The sequence below is a fragment of the Dipteris shenzhenensis genome, chromosome 2, assembly GCF_047967505.1.
Source record: "Dipteris shenzhenensis isolate YYH24624 ecotype China chromosome 2, Dip_SZ_1.0, whole genome shotgun sequence".
Taxonomy (NCBI): domain Eukaryota; kingdom Viridiplantae; phylum Streptophyta; class Polypodiopsida; order Gleicheniales; family Dipteridaceae; genus Dipteris; species Dipteris shenzhenensis.
The window spans coordinates 32,194,196-32,212,464 of NC_141597.1; the positions used below are offsets into that span (position 1 = coordinate 32,194,196).

The 18,269-nt window shown below is 42.9% G+C and overlaps 1 protein-coding gene across 1 annotated transcript; it reads left to right on the forward strand.

Annotated features, from left to right (window-relative positions):
* Positions 1–12,619: 12,619 nt before the first annotated feature.
* Positions 12,620–17,151, forward strand: LOC147904632 (amino acid transporter AVT1I-like). The gene is made up of 12 exons (XM_087391977.1): positions 12,620–12,938; positions 13,035–13,351; positions 14,343–14,557; positions 14,676–14,699; positions 14,815–14,992; positions 15,078–15,297; positions 15,391–15,526; positions 15,627–15,646; positions 15,775–15,929; positions 16,304–16,347; positions 16,435–16,497; positions 16,985–17,151. The coding sequence occupies exons 1-12, from the start codon at positions 12,784–12,786 to the stop codon at positions 17,081–17,083; spliced, it is 1,626 nt and encodes a 541-aa protein (XP_087248103.1). The 5' UTR covers positions 12,620–12,783; the 3' UTR covers positions 17,084–17,151.
* Positions 17,152–18,269: the final 1,118 nt, after the last annotated feature.

Below are 18,269 nucleotides of genomic sequence, written 5' to 3' on the forward strand. Positions count from 1 at the left end.
GGAGCGCGTCTATAGGCGCGTCTCAGAGCGCATCTAAAACTGCATCTAAACGTGCGTCTAGCCTATTTGCAGACACAGACAGCCACGTCTATAGATGCACTATTCTACGCAAAAATAGACGTGCTAATTAGATGCGCTCCGATAGTAATCCTCTCTTTCCTTCCCCTTTCTTCTCAGCTCATCAGTAATAGATTTTTTTTTCTTTTTTCCAGTTCAACATGTGGCTAGGAAGCACTTCCAGCTCACCTGATCCCCAGGATTCTATTTGGAGAGACTTATATAACCTTTTAGGGCACCCTCCTAGTCATGCGAAGTTATACGGGTATATGACGGGTACTGTAAACACCCCCCAGGGAGTCGGCACTACAGACTCCAAACCACCCCACACTAGCTGAGATCACCCCAGCGGAGTCAGCATAGCCCAGCCGGCTACACAGCACAGGCCCATCTCCCATGCCGTCTTATGCCCCTTCCCCCATGCCGTCTTATGCCCCTTCTGCCATGCCGTCTTATGCCCCTTCCCCCATGCCGTCAGGAGGTCCTTCTGTCTCGCAGAGCCGTCGACGTACTCCTGTGCAGTCGAGACTCGGTTCTCCAGCTACGAGTGGTTAGCGTAGTCTCGTGCAGTCTCTATCTATGAGTGGCTAGCGTACGAGCTCGACACGACCCCGGGGGATTCATAGGGGGAAACTTATGATATCACATGAGTGTACAATAGGGGGGTTTTGTGAAATGAAGCATAAGCTTATACATTAGGGGTAGGGGCCCTTTTTATTTTTTCCCAATATTGAATTTAAGCTAGGGGGGGCATGCCATATTTAAGAGGGGGGGATGTAGTATAGGCTACCTCAGTGGTGGGTAACTAGTCCAAACAAGTTTGGTTTTGTTTATGGTTTTAAATAGTCATCGGGAAAGTAATCTAAATTTTCTTATTGTGTAATCTAGAAATGCTTGAGAAAGAAAATAGATTTACGGAAAGGGGGGGGCATAATAGAATTTTGGTGACCAGTATCTTATAAGCTTGAATAGGGTGTTTTATCATCCTACGTAGATCTTAAATAGGGGGTTTTCTTGAAGTTCATACATGCAGGTGACGTCCCCCTTTAATGAAGAGTGAATCCCCCGAGGACACGACACGGTAGCAGGTGTAGTAGCAGGGAGAGCGGTGGGGGATGCATGGCACAGTGCTTTGGGAGGGGTGGCGGTGGGGACGATGATGATTCAGATGGTTTAGATGTGCCTTCGGGTGATGGTACGATATTCTATGACATCACTCAGACAGGAGGCATCTTGATGGATGCACGGGGGAAGGACATAATGGCCTTCATGCGCTCTGTAATTGCTAACAATTACAAAGATTGCTTTATCCACTTCAAAGACCAGCCAAAGAGGTTGGCTGATGAGACCCTCGCTACTGTTCGCTCTAGGTATCCTAACCCCCCCAATCGCCAGTTCACAAATAAATGGGCCAAGTCAAAGATTGTTATGATACTTGGCAATAAAAGATCTTCGCTTAAGAGGCAGGCACTAGCGGAGCTTGCCAGGATCGAGGGAGGTCAACCACCAAGGGGCCCGCCCCACACCGCTCACAAGCGTGAGTGGAAGAAAGCAATGAAGTCAGCGAGGGAGGACCCCAGTCTACAGCACGTGGAGGCACGAAGGATCCAGATGGAGGAATATGGAAGCGTGCATCTTGGAGCAGGGGGTGTTGAATCATGGGAGGCCCAATTTGTAAGTATCGATCTCAAATTATATTGCTTATGTAGTTTATTAGGAGGTTGTTTCTTTGTACTAATCCCTCTGCAAATTGTGTCGTCTTATAGCTTGAGATCGTGGGCAGATACTCTACTCCTGTGAAGACAGCCTACCACCGCCACCATCGTAGAGGAGATACATGGAGGCACTTCTATGATGACGGGTTGATTATTGAGGAGAAGTATACCCGGGCTACTGGAGCGGCCCCCGAGGTATTTGAAAGTAATTAAATAATGCCAAAATTATAAGTAAAGATTTGATTTTTCATACATTGATATATGTTGTCCCTTGTTTACAGGCCCGTGCATAAGACGACGAGGAAGACAAGGAAGGAGGCACAGAAGGAAGCACAGAAGGGAGCATGGAAGGGAGCGAGGACATGGAGAACATAGATTAGTCGTAGAAGTAGTGCTAGCTACTCTTTTTTGTACTTAAAGCCACTGGCTTGGCTTCGTGCCTCTTGTATATACACTCCTCTTATTTTTTGTACTTGAAGCCACATGACGTGGCTTAGCTTCCTTATTTTTTGTACTTGAAGCCACATGACGTGGCTTAGCTTCGTGCTATATGTACAAACAAGCACTTTTTGAGCTTTCAATTTTATTGCGTTTTGGAGTTGTAATGTTTTATTTGGAATTGTAATTAAAATGCGGTTGGTTGTAAGAATTGAATTACACAATGTGGAAATGGGATTCTTGTAACTATATAGCATACACAACATACACAAAATTTTGTAAATTTAAAAAAATATATTATAAAGCGCGTCTATCAGTGCGTCTATAAATGCATCTATATACGCGTCTGTCTGTTCAACAAGCATCTATTTTTGCATCTATAAACACATTTATAAGAGCATCTATTTAAGCGTCTAAATGCGCATCTATACGTGCGTGTATCTGCTATATAGACGCGTTGGTAGACGCGGGTCTCCAAATGCAAAAATAGATGCGTAAATAGACACACCCGTAAGTTTTTTATTTAGTTCAATAAACGCATCTGTGTGCACATCTATGGGTGCTTTGTCTTGTTGTGTAAGGTATTGAAAGAAGGAGTTTTTAAATCTATGAGATTATAGAAGTTTGCATAGATAAAGAGTTCTTTAATTAATCACTCTAGTCAAAGGTTTGATGATGTAATAATAGGAAAGAATGCCAAATGAGTAGGTGAATTAGTATTAAATTAACATCTTGTGCATATGTTAGGGGATAATACATTTTGGAGGCATGTGGTGATGTTGAGCTTTCATTCTAGTAAGGTGGGAAAGTATGGCGGCAAAGGACTTGATGTCTCCTTTAAGCGGTAAGCATTGAACAAAAATGTAGAGCTACAGATCATGTGCATTCCTTTCAATGGAAGGATAAGTATTGATGATCCTTGGACATAGGGTACTAGATGTGCTAATGTTCAACAACTGAGACTAAAATAGGCAATCGTCGGTATGTGAAGGAGATGAGATTTACGTGTCATCCGCATAAAGAGGCTCGGGAGACAAGGAATGTAAGAGGAACAAGAATAATGGGCCATAGGATGGTTCTAGAAGGGGAGCACTTTTTTAAAGGGTGGTAAAAAAAAAGAAGAAGAAGAGATGGGATTGCTTTTTGTGTGGATTGCTTTTTGTGAATATATATAGATTCATGATAATAATAACAACTAGATTGCTTGGCCAACTGGGCTCTTGATGAATACTTCTCTCTTTTGCTATCTTGTTGAGGTTCACATGAGTCACGTTGTCAGAAATGATGCAGAAGATTGATGTTCAATTGCATGCAACCTTTTGTAGAGATTTCGTTATCATCCAGTCCTGCCTGCACTTGATGTTGTTCATGTTGACAGTAAAACGTAATTTTTCTTTTTTTCAGACGAAGACAAATTCCTATTCTTTGCACTGTAAGCAAATCTATTGTCATTCCACTTCAAGCGAACGACGGGGAGATGTATTTCAGAAATGTATAAATAATAAATCAAAACCAAATTGAGACAGAAGCATGCAACTGTGACAGGAATAATCCAAACCCAAAGCTGCATTGCGTGTACGACAAAAGTTCCAGCACCATTTGCAACTTCATTGGATCCCTTTTTTCGAAGGCACAAATGTTTATTTTTTGGGTCAAATTATGTTCCTACGCTTTAGGAAATAGTACTTCCGTGCTCTAGCCGGATGGCCCTCGAGCATGTTGTAACCTAATGGACCTACTGTGTTGTGGCTCCTTATGTAGTACTGCTCTAAAGTTCGTGCTTTGTCTATAGTGTCTGTTGTTTCCAAAACTTTGATTTCGAAATTTTATTTGAAGGGCTTGTAACGTTGCAAGTCCTCTTTCATTTTCGCCAGTGGTTTTTTATTGTGCTATTTGATCCTCCGCGGCAGGTCCGTCGTGCTCCCTATGTATTTTCTATTGTTGGGCTTGCACATGATGCAGTAGACGACGAGGCTCGCACGATTCCCTTGCGCGGGTGCTTTAGTGGAGGCTCCTCCTTCATCTGGAGGCTCGCGTCTTTCAATGTCATACCTGCGTAAACATTGACAATTACGTTAGTCATCGAGGTTTTCGGTCTTTTTTTTTTCGTTCTCTGTTGGCGTTAAAGGATCGTTTCCAATACCGAAGCGCTCCTCGTATAAGTCCCTGTCGAAAATATACGTAAGCTTCTCCATTGTCGTCACCGGGTGCATCGCGTCGTGCGTCCCTCCAAATTGTTCCATGAATTGTTCAAGTATAGCCATTCCTTGATCGCACATCGTGTCCCTCAACAACTCCAAGGATACGTTGTACCTGTAATGCAGCATCTCGCACGCATACACTGTGATCCCTTTCATCTTCGTGTCTAGTAGCTTCTGCCCCTCCAAACTTTCCATCATCCTATCGGTCTCATCGAACTCAATGTCAAGCTCGACAAGGATCTCTTTGAGGAGTCTTGCAAGAGAAGTGCAATCCATGATGAGTTTGTTGTTCTTGCAACTCGTTAATTCTTTTTCTCAATTGTTGCAGTTTTTTTTAATTTTTGGAAGCATTACGTACCATTTGCGAATCTCAAGCCTCCCGGCTCTCTTTTAGCTGGCAAACACCTATTGCGTCGCGTAGTTCCGCATATGTGTTGAAGCCGTTGATGTAAGCTCCCGGACGTTCTCCTGCATTGTTTGCTAGCCGGAATTGCTTTGTGGTTAGGAAGAACCTCCTCTTTGCTGGTGGAGGTTTTGTTGCCTTCATGTTGCTTTTGTATAGCTCAAATAGTTGCTTGCAGGCACGACTTATTACACTGTCTTTTCAAATGAGCTGTCTTTTTAAATCTTCAAGAAAAAAAGATTGTTTCATGCTGGTGGAATTTACCTTGTCTGCGTCCATGTCTTATGCTGCAATGTCCCGATCTTTCTGATTCTCTGCACCTGTTCTTGACAACAGACAAGATATTAAAACCATTTTCCTTGCATGCATGTTTGACGTAACATATTCATGACTTGTCTCTGCCTTTTTCAATCTCTAGTAGTGAATACCTTTATGCGCATGGTTGTGTTGTCGGCTGTGAGAACTCTCCTGGAATTGGTCTAAATATGTCTGGATGTGGGCAATGTAGTATGCATAGCCTCGTTCTCTCAGTCACTCTAGACAATATCACGTATGCTAGGCCAGGGGCAAACACTCCTCGAAATATGAGCAGCGCTTTGTTGGATATGGTTGCGCCTTGGGATTTGTATCCCATGATAGCGTATGCTAGGGTTAGTGGAAATGTGGACTTGTGGAACCATTTTCCATTTATTGCCTTTCGCTGATGCTTTCAGCGTCGTAATGTGAGCACGGTCGCTATTGTGTCCATGATGACAGTGATACCGTTGATTTCTCCCCTTCTAGTGGCATTGATGCTCTTGATTTTGCACATTGCTCCATTTGCGGCACCTATTGCGAGGTCGATGTTTTCCATTATCATTGCCTTCGCCCCCACGCAAATTTTTCCTATCTCGTTGAAGCTTTTCTCCTCCAACCATTCTTTGAGAGCTGGTTTGCTCGTGGCGTTCCTATGTATTTGAACATGCACAATCATCTTGGGAGTGTTGAATTTCTCCACAAGCTCATCGTTGAAGGTAGCGACATCGACTCTGTGCGTGCAAATGATGGCTGTTTCGGCATCAATGAAGTGGCATGCACCTTCCTTGTCGACAATACACTGCCCCAAACAGTCGGAAATCTCGTCAGTTGTGGGCATCCTGAGTCTTATGGTATGCAAGAATGCCAGGAACGGCATGTCTCGTGCATGTCGCACCGAGAATTGCATGTGGTACATTTTCGCTTGAGCCCAGTGCGCGGAGGACGTGATGTGGCACGGCTCGGAGAGATCCTCGCGGTGTTTGCAAACTGGCGGTAATTGCGCCAGGTCACCAAAAATTATGAGCATTTTGTGTCTGAATGGCTCATGCAATGTGCCATTAGTGACATTGATGATTTGTCTTACCACGAGATAGAAAGTCATCCTTGTTAGCATGGACATCTCGTCAACAATGATCGCGTTGGCTTCCTTGATTGCGAGGTGTCGCTCATCCGTCTCATGGATGTTCAGTGGGTACTGACTGCTGCGCACAGGGATCTTGAATTGGTAGTGTACAGTGGTTGCAATCCCGCTCAGCCGCATCGCAGCCGCCCCTGTTGATGCACAGAGTATTGCCGTTTTGTTTTGCGCTACCAGATGCGAAACATAGTACCGTATCAAGAAGCTTTTGCTGCTACCTGGTGTTCCACAGACAACGTGCAGCCCCGAGCTTGTTGAAGCTAGGCTTTCGAAGACTCTTTGTTGTTCTACTGTCAATGCAGCATTGGCGACGGTGCGAAACTCGGCCATTTTTTCCAACATCCTCGCGCGTGTTGGCCCTTCGACGGTTTGCTGGTCGATGTTAGGCGCTTCCATCGGGCAGTGTCGGATGATCGCAACATTTTACAATATCATATTGATCAACTGGTCTGTGTGGTCAGTCGCTAGCAAGTTCCTTTGCATGTATTCGGTCACATACATTTCGAGGTCCTCGTTGCTCAATATGAAGCCGCGCATTTGGCATTCGACAAAGTAGGATCCAACTGTGTTGGTAGGTGATATGAGCTCCGTTTCATTCCTGAAGCTGAGTTTTCGCAAGAGCACATTGTAGAAGTACCCCTCTAGTTGATGTCCAGGGTGGTAGTGAGTGAATCTGACTACTCGCTCACATTTTGCGATCCTGTTGCCTAAGAGGTCAAGACCGACCGTTCCACGTTGCGTTTCCTTGGGCTTTCGGATCACATATTGCCTTGGTAATCGTAGAACATGCTATCCTCGATGACGCTCAGTCTCCCACAGTATATGTCGACCGGGTGCAGGGTGACGTTGTTGTTTCGCGAGATGATGTGTTGTCTTAGAGATGGTGGCAAGGAGTCGACATAGTGAACGGTCTCGCTCCTTGTGATTGTTGGTATCTGCATGCAGTTTAGCGCGGCCTCTGTTGGAGAGGTTGGTTTTGATAGGAGGCTCGCGGCGATGAGTTTCAGCTTTACTTCGTCGAGATGTTGCAACCCCAAATGCGAGGCGTCTTCTGAACGGATGTTCAGTTCGCCCATTGGTTCAGATTTCATCGCGTACTTGAGGAGGTAGTGAGAGATTGAAGAGTTTGTCACCCGCTGTATGTTCATGTGTGCACCCCACAACAGTAACACGGAAGGGTGGTAAGGGACGACGTTTCGATGCTCATGTCCCGGCCGGTAATACAACCAACGTTGCGTCAGAGGGTCGAGGATGGGTTCATATTCTTGCTGTGTTGCGAAAGGGAAGCCGTGCTTGCAACTGTGGTGTGACGGTCCGACGTAGCACGCTTTCCTGCATACATGCAACTGCTTCCTGAGAACTAGTTCTCGCAGCCTTGTGTTTCAAGGATCCAGGGCCTCGTCCCTGGGGACGTAAGCCGCAATCTCATTTGCAATTCGCTGACGGTCATCATGGTGGACCCACAATATGACATGGGCATGTAGGGAGCCCCTGTTTTGTATCTCATAACGAATGACATGGTGTTGTATTCGGCCAAGCAGACCGTTGGATGAAAGCAAATGCTTGTGCATGAACATGTGGAAGCGTGCGTGGAAAAGTGCCACGCATTCAACAGGACAGTCCTTCCAAGTGAATTGTGCATTATAATGTGTTGCGATGCTCTTGATCACATTAATTTCTTGCCACCGTGTATCGGTGACCTCGTCTGCAGTGAATGTCAGAAAGAAATCTGGGAGGCCCCAAGCATCGACCATCATTATGAGGTCCTTCAATTGCCGTCGATGCCACGATGGGGACCCCGGCATTGTTGATGGCATGCTGTAGCGAAGCACGTGTCTCATTGCATCTTCATCGGTCGTGGCAGGGTTGGCTTTCCTATATTGGTCGATGTCTCATTGCAAGCATGTAGAGTTGCTTGAATTGGCAATCATCACTGCCTGTTTTAACTGGAACATGATCAACAAGTATGGCTTGTAGAGCGTGTAGATAGAGAATAAGGTGCATATTCTCATTTTCACATAGTTGTTGAACTGTATGTAGCCATCATAGTAGCCCCGTCCGAAAGGGAATAGGAAGGGGAACACTACTGACTCCATGGTTATGTCAACGCATGCACTGCCAGCTGCTGCTACTCCGTCGACGTGGAATGAAACGATCCTCTCTGAAAGCATTTCTGTACCCCGTAGCTATATGGAGGCAAACTCATGCTTGTCCCTTGCATCAAAGGCATAACGGTTCACAGGTTCCACCATGTTTTGCAAAAGCAAGAGCTCAGGCTGAGATTCCACTATTGACATTAACTCAAAGGGAGCTGTCTCATCGTGTAGTTCCAAGATACCTACAATGGTTTGAGGACTCAAGATGCACATACCCATCTTGATGTCTGCACACTCTGCTAAAGAATTGTACTTGCGCAATATTGGATTGTTCTCGATGTTGTATGCGAGCACACCTGACAGCTCGTTCGTCACGATTTCTTGAGTCGAGCTTAGTGGGACGTTTCGCCAAGATATCAGAGGATTGTCTAGAAGTGACCTTCGATCGAGTGTGCCACGAGCAATCGCATTTGCAGTCATGGTAACTGAAATGGATATATCTATGATGCTTAGCAGTTGCGTGTGGAGGTGGTTTGTTTTAAGCAACTGCCGAGAGTAGTGTGGCATCAACCGCACAATGTATCTGCTCCGCTGGGCATCTCGTGTGCAGCTTTGGCATTTCCAGTAAGTCACTTGCATGCCCATATTCTCGCAGGCATCCAAAAGTATCATGTTTCCGAGTGCGGCGCTGTGGCTCGAGATGCCTATGCCTTGCAAAGAAACGATCCTTTGGTTTGCAGACAGTAGCGTGGTTATGCCACAAACACCGCAGATTTGAAGGCTAGAGAAAATAGCCGCGCAATTACTAACCCATTGCTTGTATCTATCTGTGATGGTCAACCACGATGACGTAGCTGGCCTCAAGGACATCTTTCTTGATGTTATATCAAGTTGAATAGCTCGACCTCTGGCTGCTCTGAGCGTTGACGAATGGTCATGTTCGAAGGAGTTTCTGATGGTCATTTCTACATCGTGACATGAATCGATGTCTTATGTTCGGGTTTAAACACCTACAGGGATTAATAATAAAAACCATCCGAAACTTTGCTACAATTTCACTCACGTGGTTTTGTCTAAACGCAACAGGAAAAGCAAAATGGACTGAACCTCTATCTTTAGAAGGTGAAAGAATTGATAAAATAACTTGAATCAAGCAAATACATTTTGTTGTGCGTACCTTTAGGAGAAGACACTCGTTTGGAGGCTGCAAACATCTCGAAAACAGAAGTGTTGCAGACATGATTAGTATGTTGGTCGAACCAAGCAAATGTAATGTTCCCTTGCAGAAACAGAATGTGCGAAGAAGTGTGCGTGCTCAAGATGAGGTGTTAAAAAAAAAAAACCACACGTAATATATGGTGGAGAGCCAGCACATGTCTCTCCAAAAATTATATATCATAGGGGAACATGCCATCCCCCCGTTTCGAATAGTCACCTCCACTGTTGGAGGTGTAGCGCATTAATGCGGACCAGAGCAACAGATAGTGCAGAAACATTTCAGAATTGAAATGACCGTACATTCTACTTATGTGGAGTATCCTTTGTGACGTCCACAGCTCGACGAGAAGTCGCCTATTTCTTTGTTGGAATGTTGGAATCTGAAAAACAATCATGATTAGTCAATATGCATTCCTCATGTTCTGCATGTTTGGATCTGTTGGTTAGCATATGTGCAATTTCCTAAAGGTGATAAATTCAAGCACAAAAGCTGTACACAAGTACCCATCGTCATGCATGATTATTTGACGGGAGGCTTCACTGCAAATACTAGCTTGGCCTTTTATTGTTGAGATAATGGGCTACTGCTTCATATCCACTGCGCGATGCATGCTGTTATCGATAGACAGAGAAATCACGGTATCCATTTTCGTGTCCTAGCCAAAGCTGCATTGCGTATGTCCGACGGGGATCATATCCACGCCGGGACCATAGTGGGTAAACTGGAGGGAGAACGAGAAGTCACACTGGGTTTCGTCGATTTGCTACAATGGCCAATGGCAACAGTTTAAACAGACCGATCTATAGCCATAAGCTTCGTTGAACCTCTCAAAGACACAGAAAGCATAACGAAGGAGATTCATGGGCAGTGGCTCGATACAAGCTTCAGTATAAGCAGAAGCAAACCTGATGGTGACGGCACGTGAACATTCGAAAGCCAATATGTGAGGGTCTCTTCACAAACCAATAGCCTTCATAAAGCAATCTACATTGTTTTTTGCTTACGTTCGTCCGTTTCACCTATATTTAAAGGTTTTGCCTTGGCTTTTTACGCAGTTGGCTTTTTACGTAGCTTTTCAAAAGCTTTTAAAGCTTTTGGGCTTTCAGAATTTAAAAAATCTAAGGGTGTATATTGTGCCATGTGGAAGCACAGGATTTCAGAATTTGAAAAAACGTACCATTCATGCGTTGGAGGGACCGGTTCCTGTTTGTGGCAGAAGCTCTTTTCAAGGCTCACGCCAAAACGGTCGAAATAAAAGGACATTATCTAAATGCCACTGCGGGTACGTGTGAGGAAATGATGAAAAGAGCAATCTTTGCTAGAGAATAGGGAGTACCCATTGTCATGCATGATTATTTGACGGGAGGCTTCACTGCAAATACTAGCTTGGCCTTTTATTGTCGAGATAATGGGCTACTGCTTCATATCCACCGCGCGATGCATGCTATTATCTATAGACAGAGAAATCACGGTATCCATTTTCGTGTCCTAGCCAAAGCATTGCGTATGTCCGGTGGGGATCATATCCACGCCGGGACCGTAGTGGGTAAACTGGAGGGAGAACAAGAAGTCACACTGGGTTTCGTCGATTTGCTACAACGGCCAATGGCAATAGTTTAAACAGACCGATCTATATAGACATAAGCTTCGTTGAACCTCTCAAAGACACAGAAAGCATAACGAAGGAGATTCATGGGCAGTGGCTTGATACAAGCTTCAGTATAAGCAGGAGCAAACCTGATGGTGACGGCACGTGAACATTCGAAAGCCAATATGTGAGGGTCTCTTCACAAACCAATAGCCTTCATAAAGCAATCTACGTTGTTTTTGGCTTACGTTCGTCCGTTTCACCTATATTTAAAGATTTTGCCTTGGCTTTTTACGTAGTTGGCTTTTTACGTACGGGACCGTAGTGGGTAAACTGGAGGGAGAACAAGAAGTCACACTGGGTTTCGTCGATTTGCTACAACGGCCAATGGCAATAGTTTAAACAGACCGATCTATATAGACATAAGCTTCGTTGAACGTCTCAAAGACACAGAAAGCATAACGAAGGAGATTCATGGGCAGTGGCTTGATACAAGCTTCAGTATAAGCAGGAGCAAACCTGATGGTGACGGCATGTGAACATTCGAAAGCCAATATGTGAGGGTCTCTTCACAAACCAATAGCCTTCATAAAGCAATCTACGTTGTTTTTGGCTTACGTTCGTCCGTTTCTTGGCTTTTTACGTAGTTGGCTTTTTACGCAGCTTTTCAAAAGCTTTCAAAGCTTTTGGGCTTTCAGAATTTAAAAAATCTAAGGGTGTATATTGTGCCATGTGGAAGCACAGGATTTCAGAACCAATAGCCTTCATAAAGCAATCTACGTTGTTTTTGGCTTACGTTCGTCCGTCGTTTCACCTATATTTAAAGGTTTTGCCTTGGCTTTTTACGTAGCTTTTCAAAAGCTTTCAAAGCTTTTGGGCTTTCAGAATTTAAAAAATCTAAGGGTGTATATTGAACAATTGAAAGCCAATATGTGAGGGTCTCTTCACAAACCAATAGCCTTCATAAAGCAATCTACGTTGTTTTTGGCTTACGTTCGTCCGTTTCACCTATATTTAAAGGTTTTGCCTTGGCTTTTTACGCAGTTGGCTTTTTACGCAGCTTTTCAAAAGCTTTCAAAGCTTTTGGGCTTTCAGAATTTAAAAAATCTAAGGGTGTATATTGTGCCATGTGGAAGCACAGGATTTCAGAACCAATAGCCTTCATAAAGCAATCTACGTTGTTTTTGGCTTACGTTCGTCCGTCGTTTCACCTATATTTAAAGGTTTTGCCTTGGCTTTTTACGCAGCTGGCTTTTTACGGAGCTTTTCAAAAGCTTTCAAAGCTTTTGGACTTTCAGAATTTAAAAAATCTAAGGGTGTATATTGTGCCATGTGGAAGCACAAGATTTCAGAATTTGAAAAAACGTCCTAGTGCTGGCCAACTAATAATGATGATGATGATGATAATGATTATATATATTCAGAATAGTGCACTCTACGTTCAGCTTTACTGAGACTCTGAGTCTGCGCCAACTCCCCTCCTCCTCCTCCCAAAAGCACCCAGCTAAGCCAGGTGCCTTCCTTAAGCCAGCTACCTCTTTGCCTTCCCTCCCTCTCAATTTCATCCTTCCCTTTTTCTCGGCACCGTTCCGCCTTCCACCGTTTCAATCTCCTCCAGCTCAACGCTCAATATGAGCTCTCCCAATGGCGAAGTTCATTCGTTCCCTGATAGCGACTCCGAGAACGACGATTGCACCTCCGTCGACCTTGACGGCTGCACCGATGAATTCGCTCAATCTCCCAGCTCATGGCGTGATTCTTCTCCGCAGTGGCCCCGTTCATATAGGTGGGCTTTCCTTACCCAGTTGAACTTACCCAAAAATTTGGGCAATTGTTAGTATGCTTTTGAAGTATCGATCGGTATTTCTATGTTCATGTGCAGGCAATCAATGGACGCTTATGGCCTCTATCCGCGGAGTGCTGATTCCCTGAGCTCTAGTCTACCGACCAGTTTCCCATCATTGAGTAATGTATTTAACAGAAAGAGAATGAATTCTACTGGTGTTCTGGAACGTGTGCCTCATGAGTGGTTCGCGACAACTACTCCTTTGCTTCATGGCTACGACGAGCAGCTTCCTTCTCACTCTAGTGTAAAGGATCTGAAACAAGTGACGCAAGACGTAGAAAACCAAAGACCTGCAAAAACGCCTACGCAGTCCGGCGAAGAAGGTTGCGGCTTCTGGCAGACAGTACTCAATGGTAAATAACGCTCTTTCGTACCTCGTATTGATAAAAAAGTTGTTCCTGCGATGCGATTTGTAGCAGGAATTAAAGGAGGCCAATATAATTTCAATTCACAGAGTCCATTACAACACAAAAACCACACAATTCACCAATAAAAGTATGTGGCTCTCGTCCGACACTGAATTTACGGTCTCGACTCTCAAATATCCGCGGCAAAAAAGGAGTTGTAAGTCTGGGAAAAGTGTGGTACAATGCTTTAACGATTGACGTACACTATTTTAAGTCTGGAAAAAGCCTACTGTGGCCAAGCTAGAGGCCTTTGAGGTCAGGCACAATAAAACAACATAAAGGCCGACAGTCCTCTACTATATTAAGGGGCGATCCGCTATTGCTGAATCCTGATACTTACCTGAGCAGCTGCACACGCTTTACTTTCTGTTTCTATCATATCGTCAATGCATGTTGGCATGTTGGCAGGCCCTGCCCACTGGCCTCGGGATCAACATGCTGCTAAGAGCAAGATCGAGTCATAAAGACAATTCCGTGGACTCGAATTTGAGAGGTTCCCTTACGGAGAGAAAGAGAGTTGAAGATGGGTCGGCAAATTACTGTATAGTTTACGTCAATTGTTAAAGCATCGTACCCAGCTAGGATCCCAAGTCCACGCAAAGACGAGTTTCTCATTACTCTTCTACTCAAGACGTTAGGACGACCTGTAGAATCACCGTTCTGTACACCGAAAGTCTTCACTTTGAGCAGACGCACTAGTTCATTTTACTCGTATGGCCTTATACACCAACAAGTTCCCTAAGGTGAAGCCTACGTCCAGCTCTTGATTCTTTGCAACCAACTCTTTACGGATTACTATCTAAAAAACTGAGAGCACAATTCTCTACGTCTTTTTTTGAATTGATTTGGCTTTCCAAACTTGTCTAATTTGACCAGTTGCTTGCTTGCTCATTTAATTTCACTCATTTTCATGTGATCTCTTGTTGCTTTGTTGCAGGAGCGAATGTAATGGCTGGTGTAGGCCTCCTATCAACCCCATATGCTCTAAAAGAGGGGGGGTGGTTAGGCTTGATTTCCCTTTTTATGTTCGCGCTGGTCTGTTGTTACACAGGAGTCCTTCTATGCAAATGCATGGAGAGTCAGCCGGGTCTTCAAACTTATCCTGACATTGGCCAACTTGCATTCGGAAAAATTGGTCGTACCCTTATCTCGGTAAGCGAAGGTACACCAGATGAAAGCACATTCTCATGACCGGATGCTTAATCACAGCTAGCCAGAACACTCAGCTTTCTCAAATGACTGATGTCCCCGTTATTTTTTTTGCTTCCAGATCGTACTTTATTGTGAACTTTATGTAAGTTTTCGACCCACAGCCTCTTCATGCCTTCATGATTGGTGGATAATCTGCCATTAATGGCAGTGTGGGGTTCATTCTTAATAAGCAAAGACACTTAATTGTCGTTTTGCAGTTTTATTGCGTTGAGTTTCTCATATTGGAGGGAGACAACCTCTCGAATCAGTTTCCCTCTGTTCATATCGACTGGGGTACTTTTCACATGGGTTCCACTGCATTCTTTGCTATCTTGGCTGCAGCAGTAGTAATGCCTACACTGTTCCTAGACCCTACTTGGCTATCTTACCTATCAGGTATGTAACAAGTACTGCTCGGGGACGTAAAATGGAAACATGAATTAGCCTGATTGGATCTAACTAAGAAAGCATGCTCTTGCAGCTACAGGCATTCTGGTAACCACTATAGTGTTGATATCGGTTGTGTGGGTTGGAGCTGGGGATGGGGTGGGCTTCAAACAAACAGGCCCTTTGATTAATTGGACACAGCTTCCATTGGCAATAGGAGTTTATGGTTTTTGCTACTCTGGGCATGCAGTTTTTCCTAACATATACGCTTCCATGAACGACAAAAGTAGATATACAACAGTCTTGATAGTGAGGTAAATAGTTTGGGCCCAATTTGAAAAATATTGTGTTCTCAAGTGTGCATTCACCTTTCAAAACGCTGATGGTACGCTCCTTCACCCGTGCAGCTTTGTTTTGTGCACTGTATTTTACGCGGCAATGGCAACCATTGGATTCACCATGTTTGGAGAGGGAACACTTTCACAAATCACTTTAAATTTGCCAACGGACTTCTTTGCATCACAAGTAGCCCTCTTTACCACGGTAAGCATGGCAAAATATAGCAATGCGAGTATTTAGGTCAAGAATATTTCCTCGTTTCTCATGTGCCAAGTAACCTCTTTCCATGTTTGCTCCCTTGCAGGTCATCAATCCATTCACTAAATATCCTTTCTATGTGCCAAATCTGCCACACCTCTCTCAAGAATGTTTTAACGTACTTTAGTTGTAGTGTTTGTATTATTCAAATCTTTATTTTGTTTAGAACCTTGGTTCCTTAACACATATCTCACATTTGCTTTGATAATATCTCCTATTGCTTTGGGGATAGAGGAGCTACTACCTATGAGCAAGTTTGGATCATGCACAAAATCGATCTCAAGAATGGCAATACGAATACTTCTTATCATCTCCACTGTTTGTGTTGCAACCTTGGTGCCATTTTTTGGTATGTACATTCTTCATTACTTATCACAATTATATTTATATATACATGTGTGTGTGTGTGTGTGTGTAAAGGCTCTTTCTAGGTAGCTGTACAACGATTCATAAGTAATTTGGGTACTAGATGACTTAGTTAACACTATAGTATGTGGTGCTTCTAGTGCATTCATATGAGGGGAAGCTTTCCTAGTTAGAGATGTAATCCTATATGAACATTTAACATCTAATATAAGGATTATAAGTATGTTGAGCTATTTGTCCTATCAAAGGAGCTTCTTAGCTATGTTGTAATGTTACAATGACACTTTGGACTAGAAAAATCTTTTATATGCATATAATATTATGGTTTTTATTGGGTTTTATTTTTTGATTATGTAGGTTACATGATGTCCTTCATTGGATCTGTCCTTAGCATGCTGGTGGTTAGTAAACTATCCCATTAAATGTCTGCCTAAGTCTAAAAGTAATTTTTCCTACTCTTCTTGTTTTCACTCTTGCTTTATGTGCAGGCTGTGATCTTTCCTTGTGCATGCTTCTTGGCAATTTACAAAGATAGAGCTAGTAGAGTTGAGGTAGGTGCTTCATTCTATTTCAACTTATCAATGCTTCTATTTTGAAAATTTCATTTGCACTTTTAATTCAAATTCAACTTCACGTACATGTCAACTTTACATTCATTTGCACTTTTAATTCAAGTTTAACTTTACATACATATCTCACACACAAATTTCTCTTTCAATACTTACATAGTGTGCAAAAGTATTGGCATTTGATTGTTCACATGGATGCGAGACATGAAGTCATATTTTTATAAGATGATTCAACTATTGAAAATCTTACTACTGATAATCTTCTGGTTACTATTGGTGGCACTCACCTTTCATCCTATGTTAAATTGTGTAAAAATTGTGCTCAATAGTATAATGTCTTTCATAAGTTTATGGTTGTGTTTCTGTAGCTATGATGGCATAAGGCTATCTTTAATATTCTATGGGATTGATAATAGTAAGCACATAGATTCAACATGTTCACATGGTTTGTTGCATTTTATTGGTGCAGATCATTTTGTGCACGATGATTATAAGCATTGGTATACTTGGTGGGCTAGCAGGCATGTATTCTTCCATCAAAGGAATTTCTAGTAATCTAAGTTCCTAAATTGATCAAGGCACAAAAACCATACTATTGGCCAAACATTTTTGTATACAACTTCCCCTTGACATTTTCCTTCCACATTTTTGTAATGAGCCATTGCTCAATGACATGGGCTTGAATTTACAAACAATGATTATGAGAGTACATAATTTCACAGAAAAAAGTTTTGTAGGCCTACCGGAAATACATACTTATGTAGAGTCAATGCAATCAATGTTATGTATGAAGCCACCATAAAAATTATAATTCCATGCAGCATCTTTACCAATTGTGTGGATCTTTCATGCTCTCAATCATGCTTCTAGTATGCCTATCTTGCATTTGTTAACTTCACCTTCCCATTCACTCCTCTACTCTCATTGCTTCTAGTTTTCATTATCCCCTATAATTATGCTTCCATTGGATTTTAGAAACATTTTTAAGTGTACATCTGATCCACAATATAGGTGAGTTTTAAGTCTCTATTAAGGTAGGGTGTATAAAGTAGGAATAATGGACATGCCATGTGAAGTTGTGGGTCCCATTGATCAATCATATGACTTCAATAGTTAAAGATTCTTCTATCCTTTTAGGCCTCCTAATTATATAAATGAAGCATGGATGCAATAGGGATGAACATTTTTTGCAAAATGGTGGCTTGAAATAGGAAAAATAATATTATTGTATTAGCAAATCACTTGCATAGAGACTCTCAAGACTATTGCTACAAAGTAGGCAAGAATATCACACACACAGCTATGTAGCTTAAGATGGTCATGCATCGTCCACAATAAAGCACATTGTAACATTAGTACCACTTCAGCATTAGGAGACTCCATGTAAGTGTTACTTTGGTGAAAGTATAGCTCTAGCATTCATAGACTCCAAGCTCAACATACCCAATATTGCCATCCATAGACACTTCAAGGTGTAATGGTAAAATATTAGCTTGAAATACTAGCTAATTACTCTATATGTGGCTCCATACCTTGCCATCAATAGAGTTGTGGTCCTCAACATGTCATCTATTGAGAGATTTGGAGCATGTTGGTCCATAAGTTGGGCCAATAAATTGTGATAAAACATGCACTTTAGACTCGGTATAGTGCCAATATTATAGTGCCTCACACTCAACACAAACTATGGCATATTGATATGCAACCCTTTATAGGTAGAACTACTTGGGCAAGCATGGATGGAGTTGTAGTCC

Excerpts from the sequence above, each read along its gene's own strand:
- LOC147904632 (XM_087391977.1), top strand. The coding sequence starts at position 12,784 with ATGAGCTCTCCCAATGGCGAAGTTCATTCGTTCCCTGATAGCGACTCC. Across the intron at positions 14,558-14,675 it reads TTGGTCGTACCCTTATCTCG|ATCGTACTTTATTGTGAACT; the intron begins GTAAGCGAAGGT and ends TTTTGCTTCCAG. Across the intron at positions 15,298-15,390 it reads ACAACAGTCTTGATAGTGAG|CTTTGTTTTGTGCACTGTAT; the intron begins GTAAATAGTTTG and ends TCACCCGTGCAG.